Below are 25,598 nucleotides of genomic sequence, written 5' to 3'. Positions count from 1 at the left end.
TGTGATGAAAGCTGAATTTTCAGCATTACAATCACATTATCCTTCAGAAATCATTCAAATATGCTGATTTGCTGCAATTGTTATTATCAATGTTGAAAACAGTTGTTCTGAGTCATATGTTTGTGGAAACCGTGATATATATATTTTCAGGATTCTTGAATGAATATAAAGTTCAAAAGAACAGCATTTATTTTTTTATCGAATTTTAGCAATTTAAAAATATATATCTTTTTTTTTATTGTCACTTGTGGGCAATTTAAAACATTTAATACATTCTTGCTGAATAAAAGTATCAATTTCTTAAAACAATTAAATAAAATAATAAAAAAATATATTTAACTAAATATGTGAACCTGGACCACAAAACCAGTCACATGTGTATTTTTTTTTACATTTTTTATTGAGATAAATTAGTTTTCCATTGATGTATGGTTTATTATGATATGAAATATTTGGCTTAGATATAACTATTGAAAATCTGGAATCTGAGGGTGCAAAAAAAATTAAACATTGAAATTTGTACATTTATGTTCAGGATTGTGCTGCATTCACTCACACAAATATTTTTTTTTTATATATTTATGGTAGGAAATTTACAAAATATCTTCATGGAAAATGATCTTTACTTAATATCCTAATAATTTTTGGCATAAAAGAAAAATCTATAATTTTGCCCCATACAATGTATTGTTGGCTATTGCCAAAAATATACCCGTGCGACTTGTGACTGGTTTTGTGATCCAGGGTCACACACACACACACACACACACACACACACACACACACACACACACACACACACACACACACACACACACACACACACACACCCTTAAACGTACATTGAAGGAAGGACATGAGACTTTGAGGTGCCCAGTAAGCACCTTATAGCAACCATTTATCAATGACTCAGCAATGCATATCGTAACATCTTAGATTAGATCAATATTTCTTTAACACATTTAACCAGATTTAAATACGTTTGCACTTGTCTGGCCATTATTTTTTTTATTGTGCTCTGTTCTTTATTGTGTGATGTCACGTGCAACAGAAACAATGATGCTGTAACCCAACTCTTTCCTTCCCTGTTTTTGTTGACATCTGAAGACAAAGCCACGGTTGATGTTCTTCAGTTTGTGATTTTGAACTCAGGATCCGAGTCTGATGTTGGCTGCCGAAGAGTGTGTGTTGAATGAGGATGTTGAGGAGCGTGGGATGTGTCAGGAGGGCACGGCACGGGAATATGTATAATCATGCAGATGAAAGAGATTGAGCTGCAGTCATGGAGCCACATTTATCTTGTGGGTGGAAGTGCTGCTTCGGCTAAAATTTGGATTTTAAGAATGCAGTGAAAAATACAGCTAAAGATAAAAAGGCCATGCAAGCTTAAATCACATTTGTTTGGTGAATTCAGACTTTCTTTTGGAAATCGTTACATGTTCACGTTGCAGAAGCTTGTTGATTTAAATGGATAGTTTAATGTAGGTCACATAAGACAAATTACTATGCCATATTTTTACTGTTTTACTTTACATGGTTTTCTTACAAAACTGCATGTGCATATATATTGTAAACACAATGTAATTATCACATTTAAAAAAAAGTACAACTTATGCATTATCATTGCCACTAACATTTGACCTATTATTACAATTGTTCATATTTCATGAATGAATTGTATGTCCTCATTATAGATACATAACCACTATGCAACGGTTTTCCAAATAACCAGAAAATAGTTGTTTGTAGAAAGTTGGCATTGAACTGTCAAACCCTTTTGGTTTTAAATAGAACAATTATCACAGTATTATTAGATAGATAGATAGATAGATAGATAGATAGATAGATAGATAGATAGATAGATAGATAGATAGATAGATAGATAGATAGATAGATAGATAGATAGATAGATAGATAGATAGATAGATAGATAATATACACTAAAAAATGATGGGTTGTTTTAACCAAAGTTTGGGTCAAATATGGACAAACCCAACCGGTTAAATTTTTAAATTGCATTTTTAATCCAATGTTTGGGTTTGTCCATGTTTGACCCAAAATTGGGTTAAAACAACCCAGCATTTTTTTTAGAGTGAGGCTACTAAATATTAAACTATGAATAGGTATATTAGCCTACGTAGTTAATTATTTGGGCTTCAGGCATTTTATATAGAGGATACAACAATGCTTCATGGATTCATATAAAGTGCAAATATATCATCGTTACCTTTATAATGTAGGCTATCTAAACAGCAAGCGTTTCTTCATTAATCTCATTAAGGAAATTGGCGAGTTTTGGCGAATCAGTCAAACACGATCAATACTGACACGACGTGCACATAGATGTCATTTTTGAACATTATTCGTCTGACTTACACCTTCATTAGTCTAGATGAGTCTCATGTCATGAGCAGGCATTGATGTCTATTGGAGAGCTGTAATCGTTTACTCCTCCTCCTCTTCCTCGTACTGTCGGCTGTGTGCGTGTGTGTGTGTGTCTGACAGCTCCGCGTCCGCGACTCTCAAACACTCACCGCAACGTGCGCGCCGCTTCTCTCCGCTCAAATGTGTGTTTCTCCCCGCGTGTCTTCGGTCAGCGGTCCTCATGTCCCCCGGAACTCTCGCAGGATCGTTCCAGTGCTGATGTGATTTCAGTACGTTCATTCATTTCGACACATTTCTTCAGTCGACGAGTATGCGTTCACGGTGGAGTTACATCGCCTGGATTTGCGTCTTCAGTCTCGGCGCGTTCAGGACTTTCTGCATTCCTAGTAATGAAGGTAAGGATTGGGGAAATCTGGGAAAGGTGGTGTATTTGCAGGGATATGATGGTTGACGGGATTCCGCAAGGAGAACATACAGTTCTGGAAGTAAAGGTGCTTCAATGGTTCAGCAAAGAACGCTTTTCTTATTCAAAGCCATTTTTGGATCCATTGGGTTATTGGGTGGCTCTATGGTTGAGACAAAAACAAAAGTTCTTGATGTTTCATTAAAGGTTCCTCAGATTAGTGAGTTGTCTCAGATTTGGTGTCTGTATTACTGGTACACACTGGTTACTAAATTACCAGAACATATTTTTTTTAAAGTTGTTTGTAGAACTTAAAAAGGTTCTCCAATGATATCAGATTGTCAAACCCTTTTGGTTTTGAATAGAACCATTTTTTTAAAAGCTATATTATAACCAGGGTGCATATGAAATGCATCAAACCCGCATCTGATCTTCTCCAGAACATGTTTTATGGGTATTTTATGGTATAGACACGGGTACATGTGGGTCTCTAACATAATATTATCTACACAGGTTGAAATGTTGAAGCATTATGTAATATATTGTCCATAAAGCCAGCCATGATTTCACACCAGAGCAGAAGTTCCTGAACATCAGTGCTTACAGTTCACCAAACTCCCAGCCAGGTGTTGTTTAAAAGTCTCGTTCACTGCCTCACGTTCACTGAAAACACGGAGAGAAGTCATAAAGTGTATTGTGAATCGCTTCGTTTCCTTTGAACACGTTCAACGGGGCTTTTTAAAGACTTTATGAATCGTGCTGTTCAATATGAACATCCATTCAGATGATCAGAATGAAAGCACTATTCTTCAATAGTCTATTTTAAGACCTGTTGTAGGACACAGATCTTAAATGCTGGGATGAAAAGGAATGGATATGTAATGATTTCTACAGTGCACGGAGACAAAGCATGACATTTTTAAATATAAATGGTCTTTTCAGAGGTTAAACATGTGCTAAAAAGATAAAAAAAACATATCTAATGCATTGGACCACAATGACACGTTTGGTATAAATATGACGTCTTATTTTTGTGATATCTGAAGTGTACACGTGGGATGGCGAATTTGCATTAGAGGCGAAGAGACAAAGGAAACATAGAGACGGCGTGCATCAAAGTTCCCTAAATTTGCTTTGTAGTGGTCAGAGAACAATAAGCACCGTTCCATAATTTTACAGCTTTATTTCCCAGGATGCAGCAGTATATTTGCATGAAAACCCTTCCAAGCTTTTTGGACATTTTAACTAGTAAAAAAAAAAAAAAAGATTTCACCCGTGGTTATCATGGGAAATGTCAGCAAATTATCCGCAACTAGAATGAATGTGTTCCAATTTATCACTCGGGCTGAAGTGCGCGGACTATAGAATATGTAAATATTGTAATGAGCAGAAGTCAGCATATGGATAATGCGATGACAAGTGTGGGGATGAGTTGATTGATTGTACGCTGATGATGGCACAATAAAAACGAGAGCAGGATGGGGGGGGGTGGGCGCCGGGTGCCTACACAGACTGGCACAATGGCCCGGCAGACGCGCGAGGACAACGGACACTTGAACATCACAATGGCTGCAAGTATGGCAGGATTGGAACGAACCTGTCGATTCTGAGAGCCGAGACCTGCGGTGAACTGTGGTCTGTAGGGCAGAGTGCTTTAAAAACACTTGAAATGAACATGAACCATCATACCCGATGTATTCAGACTCTTTAACCTTGAGTAGTCCAAAGCAGAAAGGCAACAAATCAGAATATTTGCCTTAAATATTCTGCAAGAAAACGTCCCGCCAGTGTTTCTTGAGAATCTTTCTTTCATGGTTTACTTTGTTCAGTTGTAAAAATGTGTTTTCTTCCCCTCTCAGAGTTAGATTTCCATATATCGCTCCTCTTTAAATGCTTGTATTTGCCTAAGGATGGACATAACCTCTCTTTTATCTAGTTCAGAACTGTACTTCTTCATGCTAATTAGATTTATGGGATTCTCCCCAGGATATTTTCTTTCAGTTTAAGTAGGACAATGCACATCGGCGTCTGTCATTCAAACAAAAGACATTTAGACCTCATTTAGAGAGATTTAAATGCGCCACACAGACTAGTTCATTTGGTGTTAAAAGCAGGTTAAATGTAATTCAGTTTTTTTTTTCCCTTAGCAGATTTGTTTTAATGTGTATGAGTGAGAATACGTTTACACGACAACGATACGCTTAAAACTGAGAAGTTTTTCCTTTGTTTCCTTGACGCCACCATTGTCGAAACGATCCCCGTTCACGCGGATCCGCGAAAACGACTAAAAACGCTGTTTTCTGCTGCCAGGCCAGTAGATGGCGATGAAACACTATAGACTGAACGCGTAATACGCATGTGGATGACGTCAACATCATCATAGATGCGTGTTTGTGTTGTTCACATGGAGACCGTTTTCAAAAACGTGCACTTTGAAACCCGTTTTCAAAAGTTTGCGTTTTCCGGCGCCCAAAACGCAGTTGTCGACGCATAAAAAGTTTTACGTTTTTAGTTGAAAACGGTGTCATGTAAACAGCCCCTGAGTCTCAAATTTTGTGTTACATAACATGTAAAATCAATAATCTCTGTCTCCCATCAACTGTTGGCCTTATTGATAACGACGTGAAGTGAAATTATATATTTTTTAACTTTTGACTAATGTTTCTGATATGTTTTAAGCATCATTGTGTCATTTGTGTTGGTTTCTTAGTCCTTATAGCTTGTTGTTTTGGAGCCAAAAAGGATATGTCTATTGTGAGTCATCTCACACATGCTAAATAGTCTCGCCACACAACCTTTGATCAACACAAGGTCAAATTAAAATTCAGCCCATATCGGGCTGTGAATGTAAAGGTCATCTAATTAGCTGTGGCGGTACTCATTGGTAAAAGGTTCCAGCAGATAAAAAAAGGACCTGTGACCTACTCTGCGTATCAAATACTGGCACAGTAATATAAAAAAAGAAAGGATTGTTTTATAGACCGCTCGCATAGAATATGCACTCAATTTAAATAAGGGCAAAGATTAGGAAAGACATTATTTTCCACTTTCTATTATACTTCCTATAGGGTATATTTTCTATGATTGGTCTCTGTGTTCAGGCAGATTTTGATCAATATTGTAACAAGCCAATTTGATTTTGTAGGTATTCGGATGCTAAGTGTCTGGATAATATTTTCCATCTGGGATTGATTTTCAGGTGTGTTTTCACCTTTCTGAGGGGTTTCCCCCCCAAAAAAAACATACGAGACACTGTCATTTTAGTTTATCCATTGCAATGCACTCTCCCATCTGAATATTTAAAACATGAAATATAATATTATTTTGAATTTCACTTACATTTTTATGACACTTGTGGTTTCAATTTTGACCAAATCCTCATACATTTTTGATGATATTACATTATCAACATACTGACAGCATCTACAAGACTTTTACATGTGTGCAGATTTCCTTTAAGGGTTTATATGATTGCATTCATTGAATTCAGTGATTTTATTGTATGAGATTAAATACATTTTTAATAGCTTGACACTTCAACTCTATTTTATACACATGTGCATTCTTTCTTTACATATTAATGCCTATGAAAACAAATGGACTCAAAGGCTATTCTCAGACTGCAGATCTTTTCTCAGACTGTACCCGCTATATTAATTGCAAGTGATCAAATATTATTTGTGTGTCCAGAGACATAAGCACCTGCATGGGCTGCTTATATATAATAATGAATAATAATGAACTAATAATTAATAAAAAACATTTATAAAAAAAAAAAAAAAGTTCTGTCATGAAACTCTAGATGGCGCTGGCTGACGGGTCCTTTACTCAATCTGCTTACAATTACATCATTCTCTATAGGGAACAGCTGATTGGTTCCTGCTGTCTCAGTAGCCAATGAGCTCGCTGCTCAACCTTCAAATACTTGGTCAGAAACCCTCCAAACCTCCCCCTTCCCCAGCTCCACCTGTCAAGATCTGCTATGGGTAATTCATGTGCGCTATATTGTACAGCAGCAGCGTTTCTTGCTCACGGCAGCGTGTCGTGTGTGTATTGGCAGTAGCAAGTCCCGTACTTGCTCTGGACGTTGTATTAGTCATTATACTTGATTACTAAATTAGTAACTTAATTAAATGATCAATCACTTCAACTAATAATACAATCCTACCAGCCCTTTATTTAGACTAAAACTCTTCTCATTTATGTGGTGTGGATGGCGTTTTGAGCAGTATTTACACACCCTGTCATGCTGTTGGCTATATAACCCACTGCAGAGGACGCATATTGCAGCATTAAGGCTAATGATGAATCCATTAATTGATCGTCGCTTTAAACGACGATTGATCATGGGAATTTGTGTGAATTGACATCCCTACTGTGAAGTAAAGCAATCTGCATATAAATGTTCTTTTTATACTACTTTTACAGCTCCAGATCATTGACTTGTCCCCGTTTCTTGTTCTCCTGCAGTGAACTTGCTGGACTCTCGCTCTGTAATTGGTGACCTGGGGTGGGTCGCCTACCCGAAGAATGGGGTGAGTTCCACACACACATCTCCCGGTCTCTCTGCACTTTGAGTTAAGAGCTGGCTTAGGAGAACATCTCAAGGTCTCCAATTCCCTCGATGGCAGAAAAGACAGTTTCAAAGTGAAAAATAATAGAACGTGGCGAGCGTAGCACAGAGAGAGAGAGGTAGTACGAGAGGTCAGAGACAAACGGAGAAGAAGGGAAGCCCGTTTGTTCTAAAAGAGGCACAAAGACACTAAACCTGCTGTTCTAATTTCTTTGTGACACTCAGAATGCAACTTATTTCTGTCGAGCCAGCCGATTGGGAAACCCTTGCGAACAATGTGTTGAATTTTAATGACAAATGGCCAACTTTATATATATCTTTGTTTTCTATTTCCTTCTGTTGTTTGGCATATAACACGTTGAGAATACCAAAGTGAAGAAAGCTGAAGTTAGATGAAATGGGTTTGTCAGCAGAAAAGGAGCATAGGTGTTGAGTATCTAGGTTGTTTTTGACAGGCTGTCGAATGAATAAGCAGTTACAAACTTGTACAGAACGGGACAATAAATATCCCAGTGTTCTTTTAGGTCTGTCAGTATCGTGCTGTTTTTCTGCCCCCCCCCCCAAAAAAAAATATCTTAAAGGGATAGTTCACCCAAAAATGAAAATTAGCCCATGATTTAATCACCCTGAAGGCATCCTAGGTTTATATGACATTCTTCTCTCCGACGAATACAATCAGAGTTATATAAAAAAATCCATCATAAAAGTGCATCTATCCATCATAAAAGTGCATCTATCCATCATAAAAGTGCATCTATCCATCATAAAAGTGCATCTATCCATCATAAAAGTGCATCTCTCCATCATAAAAGTGCATCTATCCATGATAAGAGTGCATCTATCCGTGATAAAAATATCAATCCATCATAAAAGTGCATCCATCATAAAAGTGCATCTATCCGTGATAAAAGTGCATCTATCCGTGATAAAAGTGCATCTATCCATCATAAAAGTGCATCTCTCCATCATAAAAGTGCATCTATCCGTGATAAAAGTGCATCTATCCATGATAAAAGTGTGTCTATCCATCATAAAAGTGCATCTATCCATGATAAGAGTGCATCTATCCGTGATAAAAGTGCATCTCTCCATCATAAAAGTGCATCTATCCGTGATAAAAATATCTATCCATCATAAAAGTGCATCTATCCATTATAAAAGTGCATCTATCCATCATAAAAGTGCATCTCTCCATCATAAAAGTGCATCTATCCGTGATAAAAGTGCATCTATCCATGATAAAAGTGCGTCTATCCATCATAAAAGTGCATCTATCCATGATAAGAGTGCATCTATCCATGATAAGAGTGCATCTATCCATGATAAGAGTGCATCTATCCATGATAAAAGTGCATCTCTCCATCATAAAAGTGCATCTATCCGTGATAAAAATATCTATCCATCATAAAAGTGCATCTACTGTATCCGTGATAAAAGTGCATCTATCCATGATAAAAGTGCATCTATCCATCATAAAATTGCTCCACATGGCTCTGGGGGGTTAATAAAGACCTTGAGCGATGAGTTTGTGTAAGAAAAATATTCTTATTTAACACGTTACAATGTAAAATTCTATCTTTCGGCCAAGCGAACATACGCCGTCTACTTATACCTAAAGCGCAACTTGTGACGTCGGAAATTAGAGTAGTGTGTCATGGCGTAACGTAAATATCAGCAGTACGTTGCATTACTCGCATAAGTTGCACTTTACATGTCGAATTTTAAGTGGAATCCATATACGTTTGGCCGGAAACTACTTTTTACTTTACAAAGTTTTAAATATGAATATTCTTCTTACCCGAACGCATTGCTTCACTTCAGAAGGCCTTTACTAACCCCCCGCAGCCATGTGGAGCACTTTAGTCATGGATAGATGCACTTTTATGATGGATAGATGCACTTTTATGATGGATATATGCACTTTTATGATGGATATATGCACTTTTATGATGGATAGATGCACTTTTATGATGGATATATGCACTGATGGATAGATGCACTTTTATGATGGATATATGCACTTTTATGATGGATAGATGCACTTTTATGATGGATAGATGCACTTTCATCATGGATAGACGCACTTTTATCATGGATAGTTGCACTTTTATAATGGATAGATGCAGTTTTATAATGGATAGATGCAGTTTTATAATGGATAGAATATATACACATTTTTTGTGATGGATGGATGCACTTTTATAATGGATAGATACACTTTCATCATGGATAGATGACCTTTTATGATGGATAGACACACTTTTATGATGGATAGACACACTTTTATGATGGATAGACACACTTTTATGATGGATAGACGCACTTTTATGATGGATAGACGCACTTTTATGATGGATAGTTGCACTTTTATGATGGATAGACACACTTTTATGATGGATAGATGCACTTTTATCATGGATAGTTGCACTTTTATGATGGATAGATGCACTTTTATAATGGATAGATGCACTTTTATAATGGATAGATGCACTTTTATAATGGATAGATACACTTTTATAATGGATAGATGCACTTTTATAATGGATAGATGCACTTTTATAATGGATAGATACACTTTTATAATGGATAGATACACTTTTAAAATGGATAGAATATATACACTTTTATGATGGATGCACTTTTATAATGGATAGATGCACTTTTATAATGGATAGATGCACTTTTATGATGGATAGATGGACTTTTATGATGGATAGATGCACTTTTATGATGGATATATACAGTTTTATGATGGATAGATGGACATTTTTATGATGGATAGATGCACTTTTATGATGGATAGATGGACTTTTATGATGGATAGATGCACTTTTATGATGGATATATACAGTTTTATGATGGATAGATACACTTTTATAATGGATAGAATATATACACTTTTATGATGGATGGATGCACTTTTATAATGGATAGATGCACTTTTATAATGGATAGATGCACTTTTATAATGGATAGATACACTTTTATAATGGATAGAATATATACACTTTTATGATGGATGCACTTTTATAATGGATAGATACACTTTTATGATGGATATATGCTCTTTTATGATGGATAGATACACTTTTATGATGGATAGATACACTTTTATGATGGATATATACAGTTTTATGATGGATAGATACACTTTTATGATGGATAGATGGACTTTTATGATGGATAGATGGACTTTTATGATGGATAGATGCACTTTTATGATGGATAGATGCACTTTTATGATGATAGATACACTTTTATGATGGATAGATGCACTTTTATGATGGATAGATGGACTTTTATGATGGATAGATGCACTTTTATGATGGATAGATGCACTTTTATGATGATAGATACACTTTTATAATGGATAGTTGCACTTTTATGATGGATAGATACTTTTATAATGGATAGATGCACTTTTATGATGGATAGATGCACTTTTATGATGGACAGATGCACTTTTATGATGGATAGATGCACTTTTTTGCTGGATAGATGCACTTTTATGATGGACAGATGCACTTTTATGATGGATAGATACTTTTATAATGTATAGATGCACTTTTATGATGGGTAGATGCACTTTTATGATGGATAGATACTTTTATGATGGGTAGATGCACTTTTATGATGGATAGATACTTTTATAATGGACAGATGCACTTTTATGATGGATAGATGCACTTTTATGATGGATAGATGCACTTTTATGATGGATAGATGCACTTTTATGATGGATAGATGCACTTTTATGGACTTCAAAACAGAAACAACCATTCACTGCCATTATAAAGCTTGGAAAGAGCCAGGAGATTTTTTTAATATAACTCCAATTGTGTTCGTCTGTAAGAAGAAAGTCATATATGCCTAGGATGGCTTGAGGGTGAGTAAATCATGGGCTAATTTCCATTTTTGGGTGAACTATCCCTTTAACATCTTATCACGACATCACCTAGTTCAAGTTTGCTTATGCAAGAATAGTTCAGCGATCCCGCGCTTGATTTTAGTGTTGGGTCCCTGCTAAGCTATCGCTTGATTCTCAAGATTTTGATTAGAAAAGTGTATTTGCTGTGACTGTGCAAACACTGTGATTTCTCCATCCTCGATGCAGCTTGCTCGTCCCAGCTGCGGTTTAGAGCCTTTATTATTATCCAGCACGGCCTGCATCCAGTGTTTACAGTGTGCTGTTATAGCTTAATTCAGTTTCCTGTTGTGATGGTAAAAAAAAGAGGGCTTGCATTGTGCTTACCTGCACCTGCCCTCCAATGCAACAATACAGGCCGACAATAGATCCTAAAGTCTCCTGGCACGCTGAATAACACCTGTTATGAGAGACGATTATTCCTCCTTTGAGATGGAAATACAAACGTCCATGCGTGATATCCTGAATATGACGTGAGATCTAGGGGGCGATAAATCAATGTCAGATTCATCAGAGGGCTATTCAGATCCTTCTCAATGGCTATTGAGATTAAATGATTTTTGCTCTATTATTAGATGTTCACATTACTCAAGCGTGACACTTGCAGTTTATGAAGATTATGCCAACAAGGCCGGGACGCTAACTAGTCTTGCTATTATGCTAGAAGCATTGAGTTTTGATCGAACAGTTGATTTAAAAGGCTGACTGAATTGGTGTAGCTGTTATTTTCTTTCGTAAGTCAGATTTGTTTTGTGACACTGTTCATAAAGATATTCTATTATGTTACAAGAATCTTTTTTCAATACTTTCGATGGAAATGAATGTATACAAGGCCATTAGTGAAGTAGGACATTGTTAAGCCTCACAGTTTCAGACGATTAGGTAACGACTTTACTCATTTTTTAATCTATTAATTTTTCAAAACATGAAAAATGTAAGTTTGTATAATCAAATTAATTAAATGCACCTCTTCTATGATGAGCATGTTTTTATGAATTAAAATTAATTTATTTCAGTAACACTTTATTGCGATGGTCCACTTTAGACATAAGTAACTTTGCACGTACATGTCAACGTACTCTACTCACTTGACAGTTTACTAATACTCTAATGAGAGTTAGTTGACATGTAGTTGCAAAGTTACTTCTAGTCAGTAGAATGTCTAAAATGGACCATCAAAATAAATTGATTTAAATTGAGGGCGTAAAGTAAAAAAGTTAAAGATGATGGATTAGGGCTGTTAAACGATTAATCGCATCCAAAATAAAAGTTTGTGTTTACATAATAAATGTGTGTGTACGGTGTATAATTATTTTATATATATATAAATACACACACCTTCATGTATATATTTAAGAAAAATGTGTTCTTTATATATATAAAATATTTATAATTTATATATAATAGAAATTATATATAAATCTATATACAGTATATACATGCAAATATTTCTTAAATATATACAAGCATGTGTGTGTTTTTATATAAAATAATTATACATAAAATAACTATACACAGTACACACACATTTATTATGTAAATACAAACTTTTATTTTGGATGCGATTAATTGCGATTAATTGTTTAACAGCCCTAAGATGATACACTGACTACGTTTACATGCAGCCAATAACCCGTTCAAAACCGGAATATTAGCAATAACCCGGTCGCGCACGGCCATGTAAACACCGGCAAAAACCTGGATATGCTCATATCCCGGTTTTTAAAAACCGGGATATTATACCTGGGGTAACCCTTTTCTAACCCGAATATTTGGTCTTGTAAACGCGTTTCGGCATATCCCCATCAAAATGTGTGTTCTGCGCATGTTCTATTCACAAGGAATCTTGGTCTTTTGAGTAGAGACGGCGCATAAAAAAACCCGCGTGCAGTATAGCGGAAGTAAACAAGTCGAGGTTAACTTGGCGAGACGCAGCACAGCACCACACTTTTGGAGCGAGGAGGAGACCAATTTCTTTATTAGTGTGGTGAAAACCAAGAATATAATGTCTTTTATTGGATCAGTACCAGCGCCAAAGCGCAAACAAAGACTATCGCTATCTGCCCCAAACTATTCATTATCCGTGTACTGCTGCTGTTGTTGTTGTTGTCTTTCGATACAGGAAGAAGAATCGGAAATGACGCATAGTGTGTCTTAATGTTGTCCGTACGTCCAGACGCTAACCGTGCGTCTCCGTTTACATCGGGATATTGGCGACTGATTACACATTCCATGTATACAGGAGTAACTCTCTCTGCTCACGCATGTAAACGGGTTATCCCGAATGTTTCAGAAACCCGAATAGTGACCTTAACCCGACCATAACCCGAATTTTAACAACTTGTAAACGTAGTCAGTGTCTTGATATCATAGTGGAGAAAAAAAAGTATCATTGAAATAATTTATTTTCCAAAAGAAATCCTTAGAACTGATGTTTTATTATTATTTTCTAAAAAATAAAATAAAGTTAATAGCAAATTAATAAAAGTCCTTCAAATCAAAGTTTTGTGGTGCGATCAACATTCAGAAACCTGCAGAAAAAAATTTACAAAAAAAATAGAAAGTTAAAATAAAATAAAATAATTACATGATAAAGGAGACCCCTGTCAATGTCTCTTAAAATATCAGATAATTTAACATTTTATTAAATGGTTGTACTGTTATGTGCCCATAAACCTAATCATATTATTTTTGTTAAATTGTTCAGCTGTATGTACGTCCATTGTGTTTTTCAACATTGAAAAAAAAACTCTGTAGCTGATGATAATACAGTGACAATATCAGATGATAATATATTGATATGCACCATTATTCTGAATCATTGCCTTGTTCATCTACCATGGTACAAAAAAAAAGAAAAGTGGTGCGTGTGCAAGTGTACAGAGAGTGATGTTGAGTAGATCACCATTACAAAAAGGCGTTAGGCAAGGCAAGGGAAGGCAAGGCAAGTTTATTTATATAGCACATTTCATACACAATGGTTATTCAAAGTGCTTTACATAGAAGAAATTAAAATAATCAAAATAAATGAGAATAATTAAAACAGTTTAGAATAAAAAATGAAATAAAATACAGTGCAAACAGTCGGACGCACAGTGGCACAGTGCTCATTCAGTAAATGCTAAGCTAAACAGATGTGTTTTGAGTCTGGATTTGAATGTGGCTACTGTAGGAGCACACCTGATCTCTTCTGGAAGGTTTATACAAATTGCAGTTATAGAGAGAGAGTTCTCACATTAAATAAACCAGTTATATAATCCAATAGTTCTTTTGGACCCGAGGTTGGTGGTGAAGTGAGATTTGGGATTGATTATGTGAGTTAGGGAGGAGCCGCTGGTTTCTCGGAGGCTTGGGGTGTTTGTTATGCTGTTAGAGTTGACTACACTCACAATCATATTAATTCAACAGAGCATCTGGAGTGTGAGATGGATTTAGCAACAGCTCAGCAGTTTCAAGAGATTCAGTAAAGCCTGTCACTAATGAGGAATATGCCACATAAACCCTCTTAATTTATCTAGGTATTGGTTAACAGTTATTTGATGTTTTAACATAATATGGATAGTTCACCCAAAAATGAAAATTAGCCCATGATTGACTCACCCTGAAGTCATCCTAAGTGTATATGACATTCTTCTTTCAGACGAATACAATCGGAGTTATACTAAAAAACGGCCTTGCTCTTCCAAGCTTTATAATGGCAGTGAATGGGTGTCTGTCTTTGGAAGTCCAACGTTCAACGCGTCTCTGGGGGGTTAATAAAGGCCTTCTGAAGCCAAGCGATGTGTTCGTGTAAGAAACATATCCATATTTAAAACTTTATCGACTAAAATAACTAGCTTCTGGCAGACGACCGTACGCATCAATTTGCGGCAATAGAGTAACACTTGAACTTGAGGCACAACGTAACGTCAAATAAGCTTGTTATTTTAGTCATTTAAAGTTTTAAATATGGATATTTTAAATACACGAACGCATTGCTTCACTTCATAAGGCCTTTATTAACCCACGCAGAGCCCTGGAGCACTTTTATCATGAATGGATGTGCTTTGATGGACTTCCAAAGACAGACACCCATCCACTTCATTTATAAAGCTTGGAAGAGCCTGGACATTTTTTTATATAACTCCGATTGTATTCCTCTGAATGAAGAATATCATATATACCTAGATGACTTCAGGGTGAGTAAATCATGGGCTAATTTTCATTTTTGGATGAACTATCCCTTTAAGAGAAACCTAAACCACCGAAGGAATAGCATATTTTTACGTAAAACCTATATGGTCAGACATTTGCAATCTCCATCTTTGCTATATAACCTAGAGTCTCTGTATAGTCTAATGCAGCATCCTAATAGAAACTGAATAAAAGTGACTTATTTTGAACGCTCTTCATTGGCAGAAACTCCTCACTGAAAGCACTCCTTTTATGAAGAGCACATGTCTCACAGTTGAGGCCCAGATGTTAGCATGTTGCTAAGCTAACTACATCTCTCTGATATTGTGTCCTAACATGACCTGGACGATAATGCGAGTAATCAAAGTTATCTCTTCCATGTCAAGCCTCGTTTTTTTCTCAACCAACGGTGACCACAGAGAGCAACAAACCGTTTGGTCAGCTGTTTGGTTTCCGTTTATGCAGTGTTGCTCCAGGTAGCTCTGAACACACTGCAATCTTATTGAACCGAAGTAGTGCTCGTTATGTATATTAAACATGATAACGTGATTCAAGTATAGATGAGGAGAGACTTTTGAAGATAAGAATCAGATATTATATGACGCATCCTGTCAATTCCACAAGGAAACGTATGCAAATCATACCATCTTTTGAAGCATCATGGAAACATCACAAAAAGATTTGTAACAGTTGATGGACCCCATTGACTTCCATAGTAGGCTATGGAAAAAAGAAATACTATGTAAGTCATTGGAGTCAATCAACCGTTTGGCTACCCACATTCGTTATTTATATATATATATATATATATATATATATATATATATATATATATATATATATATATATATATATATATATATTAGGGCTGTCAAACGATTAAAATATTTAATCACATTAATGTCATAGTTAACTCGCGATAAATCGCACATTTTTATCTATTCTAAATGTCTCTTTAAAGTCCCATAATGTTTTTCTCATTTTAATGCTCTTATCAACATGAAAAAGTGGATCGGCTTGCTTTGTGCAAATGTTTTTTATTGAAAACAACATTGGCATCTATATTGTGTTCAATTTCACACTAACATTCTCACTTGGAGCAAATAATCTCTCACACAATGTAACACTGTCCATCAATAAAAGGGTGAAAGAAATACTGACGAGGTAATGTTACTGATATTGACGAGTGGGCGTAGAAACGCATCAGCTGTGTGTGTGTTTGACCATCATGTGGTATTTCAGACTGGACGTCCTGCGATGATAGCTCAGTTCACAACGACAAAACACACAGATCACGTTGGTCTTGTCAATTTAACCATTTGGCAACTTTTTAAAAGTAAACTTTCCATTCAGAATCTTATTGGCATCCATTTCGGCGTCTCGCGCTCATCATTCATCCACTAAAAAACATAACGATACGAGTTGTCCTAGACGTGGCTTGGCGCTGCGCTTCTCGTCCACTCTTTGGCCGGTTCGCAACCCCAAACAAGTGTGCGCCGTGCGTGCCTGTTGTTTTGTTTCTGGTCTAGCTTGTGTGGTGTTGTAGTTTTAATAACATTACTAGTTGTTGCAAAAGCATGTGAAAAAAACTGCAAGGTTTGCTAGGCGTTAATCTCGCGATAAAAAAATTGACGCCGTTAAAATGAGTTTGCGTTAACGCCGTTAATAACGCGTTTAACGGACAGCCCTAATATATATATATATATATATATATATATATAAATTAAGAATGTGGGTAGCCAAATGGTTGATTGACTCCAATGACTTCCATAGTATTTTTTTCTCTCCATAGCCTACTATGGAAGTCAATGGGGTCCATCAACTGTTCGCACATTCTTCAAAATATCTTCTTTAGTGTTCAACAGAATAAATAAATCCATAGGTTTGAAACAACTTGAGGGTGAGTAAATGATGACATAAGTATAATTTTTGGGTGAACTAACCCTTTAAGTTTTTGGAGTGCATTCTGGTTTTCTCTGGAAGTGGAGTTTGAGAGAAACGAGGCATAAAGAGATGGCACAATGTTTCTGCCTAAAATGCTGTGTAGGTAGGCAGCTCACTAGATTTCGGAACAGAACTTTTCTATAATAACGGTTTAAATTCTTGTTTGCATGGTTCACGTAGGGAACGCAATTGGGTTAGATGCTTGTTTTTGAAGACGCAGAGGCTTTTGGGGCTTTTGGATCTACAATCAGCAATCTGTACTGGCAGGTACATCACAAAATACCAGCGATTATCTTTTCTCCCCGGTTTGTTTGTTTTCAACCCTGGCTCCATGCTGCTTTCACCGCTGTCAGAACAGGCCAGATTTGCCAAGTCAACGAAGCGGTTTACAGGAGCTCAGCTAAATCCGGGCTTTGTGCAGGCCTAGGGCACCTCTGGCTCGCACCGCTGTCCTTTTTTCCACGTCTCTTACTGAAGGGGGAAACGCATTGACGTGATGCTCAACAGAGGAATCGCTTCACCCACCCTGAAAAGTCACATTCACATGTCCCACCACACTCTCACGCAAAGAGCCAAAATCATAGCAGGGAGTTGTTTTCCACCACGCTTGTCAGTCATGTTCAGCTCCGCCCCCCCGTGGACCCTGGGCGGCAATGACAGGGATGGCTGGGCGATGGTGATTGGTGGGTAATGAAGGGTTATTGTTTGAAAGTCAGCTGTGAAGCGTCAGTAAACAGCCGAGAAGGACGAGCTCTGGGAGTTGGGGTTTATGGGTAATGCATGCTTATGGCACATGCTAACTCACACTGGGAGAATTGAAGGTTTTAGGGGCAGAAAACATTGGTAAATAAGTGTGCTGTGATAGCGGAGGGAAGGATTTAAATGGAGAGAAAGAGAAAATGGAGAGGGTCTCGGTAGGGGATGAGAGTTTGAGTGATGATAGTTCACAGAAATGTATTTGCTGAAAGGCCTGACAAGTGAAATAGCCACAGAGACTGCAAGAAAAAATAAAATGATAGTTTTTTTTCATGTGGACGGTTGGATACATAATAGCATAGATGTACAGGCTGCGCTGACGACTGTTGTTAAAGGGTTAGTTCACACACAAATATAAATTACTCAGCATCATGTTGTTGAAAACCCATTAGACTTTCGTTCCTCTTTGAAATACAAGTGATAGATGCTATTTACAAAGTTAAAATAGCAGGATTTATTTAGATGCTGTTTATACTAATTATAAGTGGCAGATACTATTGGTTTCTTAGTGTATTGTGGTATTTTATATAACTATGCAATAACAACAAAATATTCAGCGTATGTGATTATATACATTAAAATCATAAATCGGAACATTACTTATCCCTATTCCTAAGTTCTTCTGTTTTACCATACACTTGATGTGTTCTATGTATGTGCTTTGATCATTGTTTATATGATAATAAAAGCCTAAATAGAGTGCCCCTGTTATGCTATTTTAAAGGTTCCTAATCTTGTTTTGGAGTCTCCAACAATAGGTTTATGTGCATCCTACATTTTTTATCATAATATACATTGAAGCATTAGCTCTTTCCTCACATTATCTGAAACGGTTCGAAAACATATTCTATTCAGTCTCTCTTAAACCCACTTAGTCTTTTCCGGGAGCCTCCTCTGCTCTGATTGGTCAGATGACCCAGTCTGTTGTGACTGGTCTACTCATCTCTGATTGGTCAGATGGCCCAGTCTGTTGTGATTGGTCTACTCGTCTCTAATTGGTCAGATGACCCAGTCTGTTGTGATTGGTCTACTCGTCTCTGATTGGTCAGATGGCCCAGTCTGTTGTGATTGGTCTACTCTGCTCTGATTGGTCATATGGCCCAGTCTGTTGTTATTGCTCTACTCTGCTCTGATTGGTCAGATGACCCAGTCTGTTGTGATTGGTCTACTCGTCTCTGATTGGTTAGATGACCCAGTCTGTTGTGATTTCTCTACTTTGCTCTGATCAGTCAGATGGCCCAGTCTGTTGTGATTGGTCTACTCTGCTCTGACTGGTCAGATGACCCAGTCTGTTCTGATTGGTCTACCTGTCTCTAATTGGTCAGGTGATGCAGTCTGTTGTGATTGGTGTACTCTGCTCTGATTGGTTAGATGACCCAGTCTGTGGTGATTTCTCTACTCTGTTCTGATTGGTCAGATGGCCCAGTCTGTTGTGATTGGTCTACCACCTACAGCGCAAAGTAGACGTTGTTCACGTTTAGCTAATGAAGAGCATATGTTTGCATTATGCAAATTTGTTACACGCCTACATAGGTTCGAGCAGGAAATAAGACTGGAATTACGGGAATTGATGACTCGTTTCAGGCAGAATCGGTTATTTTCTGTTAGTAGACAATAACATTTATCTGCGCTATGATGTTTGAAACTTTGCAGAACTTTTACATCCATACAGCTTTAAACACATTCGACATGCAACATTTTTACTACATTAAAATTTGCTCATCATGTAAAGCAATCTCTTCAATAGACTTTGATTGAAATGCTTGACTCATTGTGATAACTTAATTATTTTGATGTTGTAGACTTTAAGTGAAGGACATAAATGTCTCAGATTTCATTAAAAAATATTGTCATTTGTGTTTCAAATATGATCAAAATTCGTATGGGTTTGGAGCGACATGTTAATGATTACAATCAATTATTTTCGGATGAACTATCGCTTTAAAGTTCACTCAAAAATGAAAAGTCTGTCACCCTCGCTCTGGTGTCGTTCCTGACTTTCTTCCATGTGACACAAAGGTTGTTTAGTAGAATGTTAATGCTATTTCCTATTTAATGAAAGCATACTGGAGAACTTTGAAAATAGAAACTACTTGAATCGTTTAGCCTGAATATTAAACCTTTGTTTCAATGCACTAAATGCACCATCTGGTTTTAAGCTATCTTAAAGTCAAACCCAGTCTGTTAACCTCATCTTGATTCAACGGCACTAATTGGATTTATTCCCTCACCCCAGAACTGGGCCAATGTCAGACCCAAGACTAAACTTCTAATACACTTCTAATCTTGTTTCTTCTTCTTCATTTTACACAAGCCGTGGAACTCCAACAAACAAGTTCACTTTCCTATTTATTTTTTCAAAGAAAATACTTCCACGTTGAAAAATAAGGTGGACAGATGAAGGACGTAACATTTGTAACATTCACCAAACTGAATGGCAAAAATAATAAACTTCCCTGTGTGTAACTGGCCAGACAAGAACTTAGTCCCACCCTAAACTCACTATTGGCTGAGCCATTGTTGATCTAGGCATGTTCAAATGAACCGAACAATGCTTTAAAAGCACTACAGAGCCACAGTTTTCACTCAGAAATAATTGGGTCAAATTGACTAAGCCTTGCACCTGTGCAAACCATCTTTTGGCGTTACAAAATACTATCAGTATTTACCAAAGACATGCATGGACAAGGGTGTGTACACTCTAAGAGAAAGTAAGAAGACTATAATGAAATAGTTTTTACACACATTAAGGAATTCATCAGATTTAAACCGTATATAACAAATAAAGGGTGTAAGGATTGTCCGAATTTTTGTACAAAAAAAGTCAAGGCATGCATTAACATGCGCTAGGGCCACCAAATATGACAGGCGGATGTCCAGGTGTGCCATTTCAATCTTTGGCTTGCTATGATTCATGTTATCACTACACAGATGTGACGCGTATCCCTGTGCAATCTCCCTTTCCAATGTGTTTTTGTAATGAAGGCCTTTTCGAATGATCTATTCATCTTCATCCATGTGTCAGAAATGTTGTCGTCCTGGTGCCTGGTAGCTATTAGTAATGCGTTTTCACACGCGAGCTTGAAACGAATATCCAAACGCCCTTGGTTATCTGCATGATCCACATACACACAGGCCCATTTTCATTTCAAATGGCGACTTTCTCTAAATTGCAGCTTTGCCAATGTAATTTACCAGATCATGGCCACAGTGACTCATATTAGAGAAATCTGTGACACACACTTTTCCGTATCATTGTGGCACTGATGCATCGCCAAAGGGCTCTGTAGGCCTTGAATATGATCACCTCTGCTCGAGTTATATTCAGACGGTAATATGGGCGTTCGGCTCACTGGAATGTGATTAAAATGTTCCATTAGAGTATTGCAGTGTTAGCTTAGCAACATGCTAACCTAAACTCTGTTGGAATTAATGAGTCAAGTCATGCTATTTGCATATTCCAAATCAGTCACTTAATAGGATTTGTTTAGGTTAGGATGTTGTCTTAAAAGGCAGATTATCAAAAGCAAGAGTAGTAATGGCACTGCGAAACGGATTTATTTTCCAGCTGAGACTTTGAAATTGGATACAGCTCATGTCAGAATCGTATGTAAGATAGAAAACAGTGTAAATAAATTATTTCATGACAATATTTCGTTAGTGGACGCATTGAGTGAAGGAAGCGATGCTTATCTTTCTTAGCTGCAGAATGGAGGACTACGTGCTTTGAATGATTATTCACTGAATGGTTCATAATTCCAATGAATTATTGAATGTGCTTTGCTAGTAACACTGATTTCCTTGCCAAAACCGTGTTAACGTTTACATATAACTGAAGAATATTCTCTGCAGCATGCTCTTTTTTTTATACTGCTTATCTTGACAAACAGTCTCCCAATTCCTCAGTGAAGATTCACTCGAAACGCTAGCGAAAAAAAGTGTGCTTAATTGAAAGGTGTGTGTATATAATATATATATTGATATATAGATAATATAATATGAATGAATTTAAAGGCCACTTAAGTATACTTGAATAGAGCACACTTTCATGACTGTTTCTGGTTACACTTTATTTTAAGGGGTCTTTGTTACACCGTAATGATACAATTAGTACGGAGTAACAACATGTACTTACTCTAGGGTTAGGATTAGGGTTTGGTTTAGGGTTAGTTGCATGTAATTATATAGTTATTACTACAGTAACTACTTGAAACATATATAACAATGACACTAAAATGGCCATTACCCTATTTTTTAAGTATACTTTTAAAAAGTGTACTTTGTAATAATGTCAATACACACGCACACACACAAACACACACACACACACACACACACACACACACACGCTTAAGTGGGTCAAAAAAGCACTCTAAAGTTCAGCTAACTGAAAATTTAAACCATACTACATATTCATTTAATTACAATTTACACACAGTTTAAGTGGCTGAAAAGGTCAGACTCACTTTGCACTGAAGTATATTATTTTAACATCTATTATCTCCACAAGTACTCGCATTAAAAGTATGCTGAAATGTACTTCTTTTTCACAAGGGCATACTGCAAAACTAGATCATGTATAGTAAACTATTTCAAACCAAGTTTATAACTAGATCGAGATAAAGGCCCTGTGCTTGATCTATTTAATACATTTTGAAGCAGTGATGACTTTGAATTTAATAAATTAGAAACAAATGCCTGCCAACACAGAACTGCATAGTTTGTGCTCCAGTGCTCCAGTCGTACCACAAGAGCCGGTGAGTTTTCAGCGTGTGAACCGCGAGACTCTCCGATTAGCACTCGCTGGATGACTCCCAGTGGTCCAGACTTCAGTTCTTCTACTGTCCACACAGCTCACAATCGCTCACATTCAGAGAGTGTCAGGCAGAGGTAATACGAGGCCTCGGGAGGGTCTCTTTGGTCATTGACTGCGCTTTTGAAGAGCGCTGAAGGGCCGCTCGGGCCCTCGGGGTGCATTCCGTGGTCTTGCTTTGTTAACTGCCATGTTACAAGCCTCCTGACTGCGTAGATTATAGCTGGCAGATTGTTTTTCCAATCTCTCTGCCACCTGATGTATTGTTATTGAGCATCTCCGCGGACTGCAAAACACACAGCCGTGTTTTGTTAGATGTGGCGCTTGTGGTGTGTGAATGGATGCCACGATGTTCTCGTACAGTACTGTTATTTTCCCTAACACACACTTAATTATAAATCCTCAGTGTTTAATGGAATTGACTAACTTTACTGGCAGAATGTAAATTATTATGTTTTTAGGAGTAGGACCGAAATATTAGACGTGTGTGATACGACGTGTGAAGAAAATATAAAAACCATGTGACGTGTGATGTAAACAATCAGCTTGTGAACAAAATATTTTATTTTCCCAGCAAGATTTTGTCAAATTATGCGGAATATGTGAAAATGTATTTAATTTTGTGTATTTAGGATACATGCAATGCTAGATTAGCCTGGGTTTCCCCAGACTGCCTTTGCGCAGCGCGATTTTATTCTCGCTGAAAGGCAGTCTGGAAACCATGGACCTGATTTTCGCCTCGTTTAGGGAACCAATCACAGAACGGGGAGGGAGCAGCAAGACGATGACGACATCTTTGCGACACAACTAAGCAGTTTGTTTATATGGAGTCAACATGGCAGCAGACGCGAAGCTACCTTTTGATGCAGCCTTAGATATTGTTCTAAGTAGTTTAGATCGCAATTTTATTTAGAAAAAAGAGCAGCGTTTGGCGTTAAACCATTTCTCTACATACGTCATCTGGTATAATGGAAACGATTGGCTATGAGCTACATACAGGCGCATTTGATAGACATTCTTAGCACCCAATAAACGGCGCCGGCGCATTCGTAAACCACGCCTCAAATACGAGAAAATGAACATGTGGTTCCCAGACCCAAGTCTCAACGAGAATTGGGTCTGGCGTTAGCCAGGCTAATGCTAGATATCAAAAATGATCTTAAACATAATGACGGCATCAGCCATTTTATTCCACAAATTTATTCCATCACAGAATCAATTTGAAATGGGATTGTAATGATAATTGTTCATGACAGTTCGCAAAAAAAAAGTAAGTGATGGTGTGAAAAGGAGTTTTAAGGCACAGCGCTGAAAGTGCCCACACTTGAAGAAACACCCTTACAATCCAGTTCCACTTTTATTGCATCAGCCACTGTATGTATTTTAATATATAATTCCCAGATTGCACTTGACCCAAATGACATGTCCATGAAGTCCACTGGAGCACAGGCTGAACCATTTGTCATTTCATGATTCAGAGGGGCGAGCGCACCCTTTCCGGGCATCATGTGCCCTCAATGCACCCTTCAGCCGAGCACGAACATTATGTCACCCAAATGAAGACCTACATCTGGGACGAGGCCACTCTGCTGCTAGCGTCCTGGTAGCAGGACACTGGAAATGCTTTTTTTATTGCTTACGTTTCCTGTTATTTTCACATTGTAACAATGTTAAAGGCTTGTGGAAGGAGGAGGCAGGAACTGGTGTATGTTAAATATAAATGTAATAATAAAATAAGCATAAAGAACAAAATGAAAGTAAATTGACAGCCCCTCGCAGACTATATAAACTAACTTTTTAACTAACTAAGAGACTAAAGGTTCCATTTGGCCGTAATTTCCATCAATTATTCAATATTTTTGGGGATAAAAGTGATATTCAGGAGAATGCGTAAACAAAATTTGGATTTTCACCTAGTGACTTTTTTTGTGATAGCACCTAAAGAAAATATCATAAGAAACACATTTGTTTTTATATCAACCTCAAATTTGGAACACAACCTGGTCAGACATGTGACTTTTTTTTTCTTTTCTTTTTTTTACAATTTTAGAGCCCAAATTATTTTGTAAAATATAAATGTTGAGTTATACTTTATTTGATGGTGTCTGACGGTGTTCACAAGTGTGACTTTGTGGCATTTTGTTGAAAATAAAATAATTTCAAAACAAACTTCCTGGTTAAACATTGCACACTAGTGTGATAAACAGTTTTTTTTAAAAATATTATATTGAAGATTGACAAATTTATCCACAAATAATGCTTTTCACTCAAACACTGAGGTGCATAAGCTCAGATCAATGAGGCCTACGATTAGTCAGTTCCAAAAAGAAATACAAAACCGGACTTAATTGAAAGAAAACAAGTTGACAAAAAGACTGAATCCAATATTTGGTGATAATATAGCATAATACCAGATTTTTTTTTTTTTTTTTGCTGGCCATTTTAGACCGGGAACATCACAAGTGTAACAAGGTTTGGGGGGAAATCCTACAAAAGTACAACAATTATTCCAACATTTTGGGAAGTAGTTATACCCTGTGTAAGCAAAGTTAGTAAGTTTTAGTGTAATGCGTTAACACTAACTAAGATTTTCGGGAAAAAAATGTTTCTCTCCGGGTCAAAATTA

At 37.0% G+C, this 25,598-nt stretch overlaps 1 protein-coding gene across 1 annotated transcript in view; it reads left to right on the top strand.

Moving 5' to 3' along the window:
* The first annotated feature begins 2,408 nt into the window (after window positions 1–2,408).
* The window catches only part of epha5 (EPH receptor A5), a 92,354-nt gene continuing 69,164 nt past the window's right edge, over window positions 2,409–25,598 (top strand). Inside the window, exons 1-2 of the mRNA XM_079600038.1 lie at window positions 2,409–2,780; window positions 7,259–7,323. Of these exons, the coding sequence (XP_079456164.1) occupies window positions 2,696–2,780; window positions 7,259–7,323 (150 nt within the window). The 5' untranslated portion in view covers window positions 2,409–2,695. The remainder of the gene's footprint in view (window positions 2,781–7,258; window positions 7,324–25,598) is intronic.

This window comes from Phoxinus phoxinus, assembly GCF_949152265.1.
Source record: "Phoxinus phoxinus genome assembly, chromosome: 23".
Lineage (NCBI taxonomy): Eukaryota > Metazoa > Chordata > Actinopteri > Cypriniformes > Leuciscidae > Phoxinus > Phoxinus phoxinus.
The sequence above is the reverse complement of the archived record's forward strand: the minus strand, read 5'-3'. Positions and strand labels throughout refer to the sequence as shown.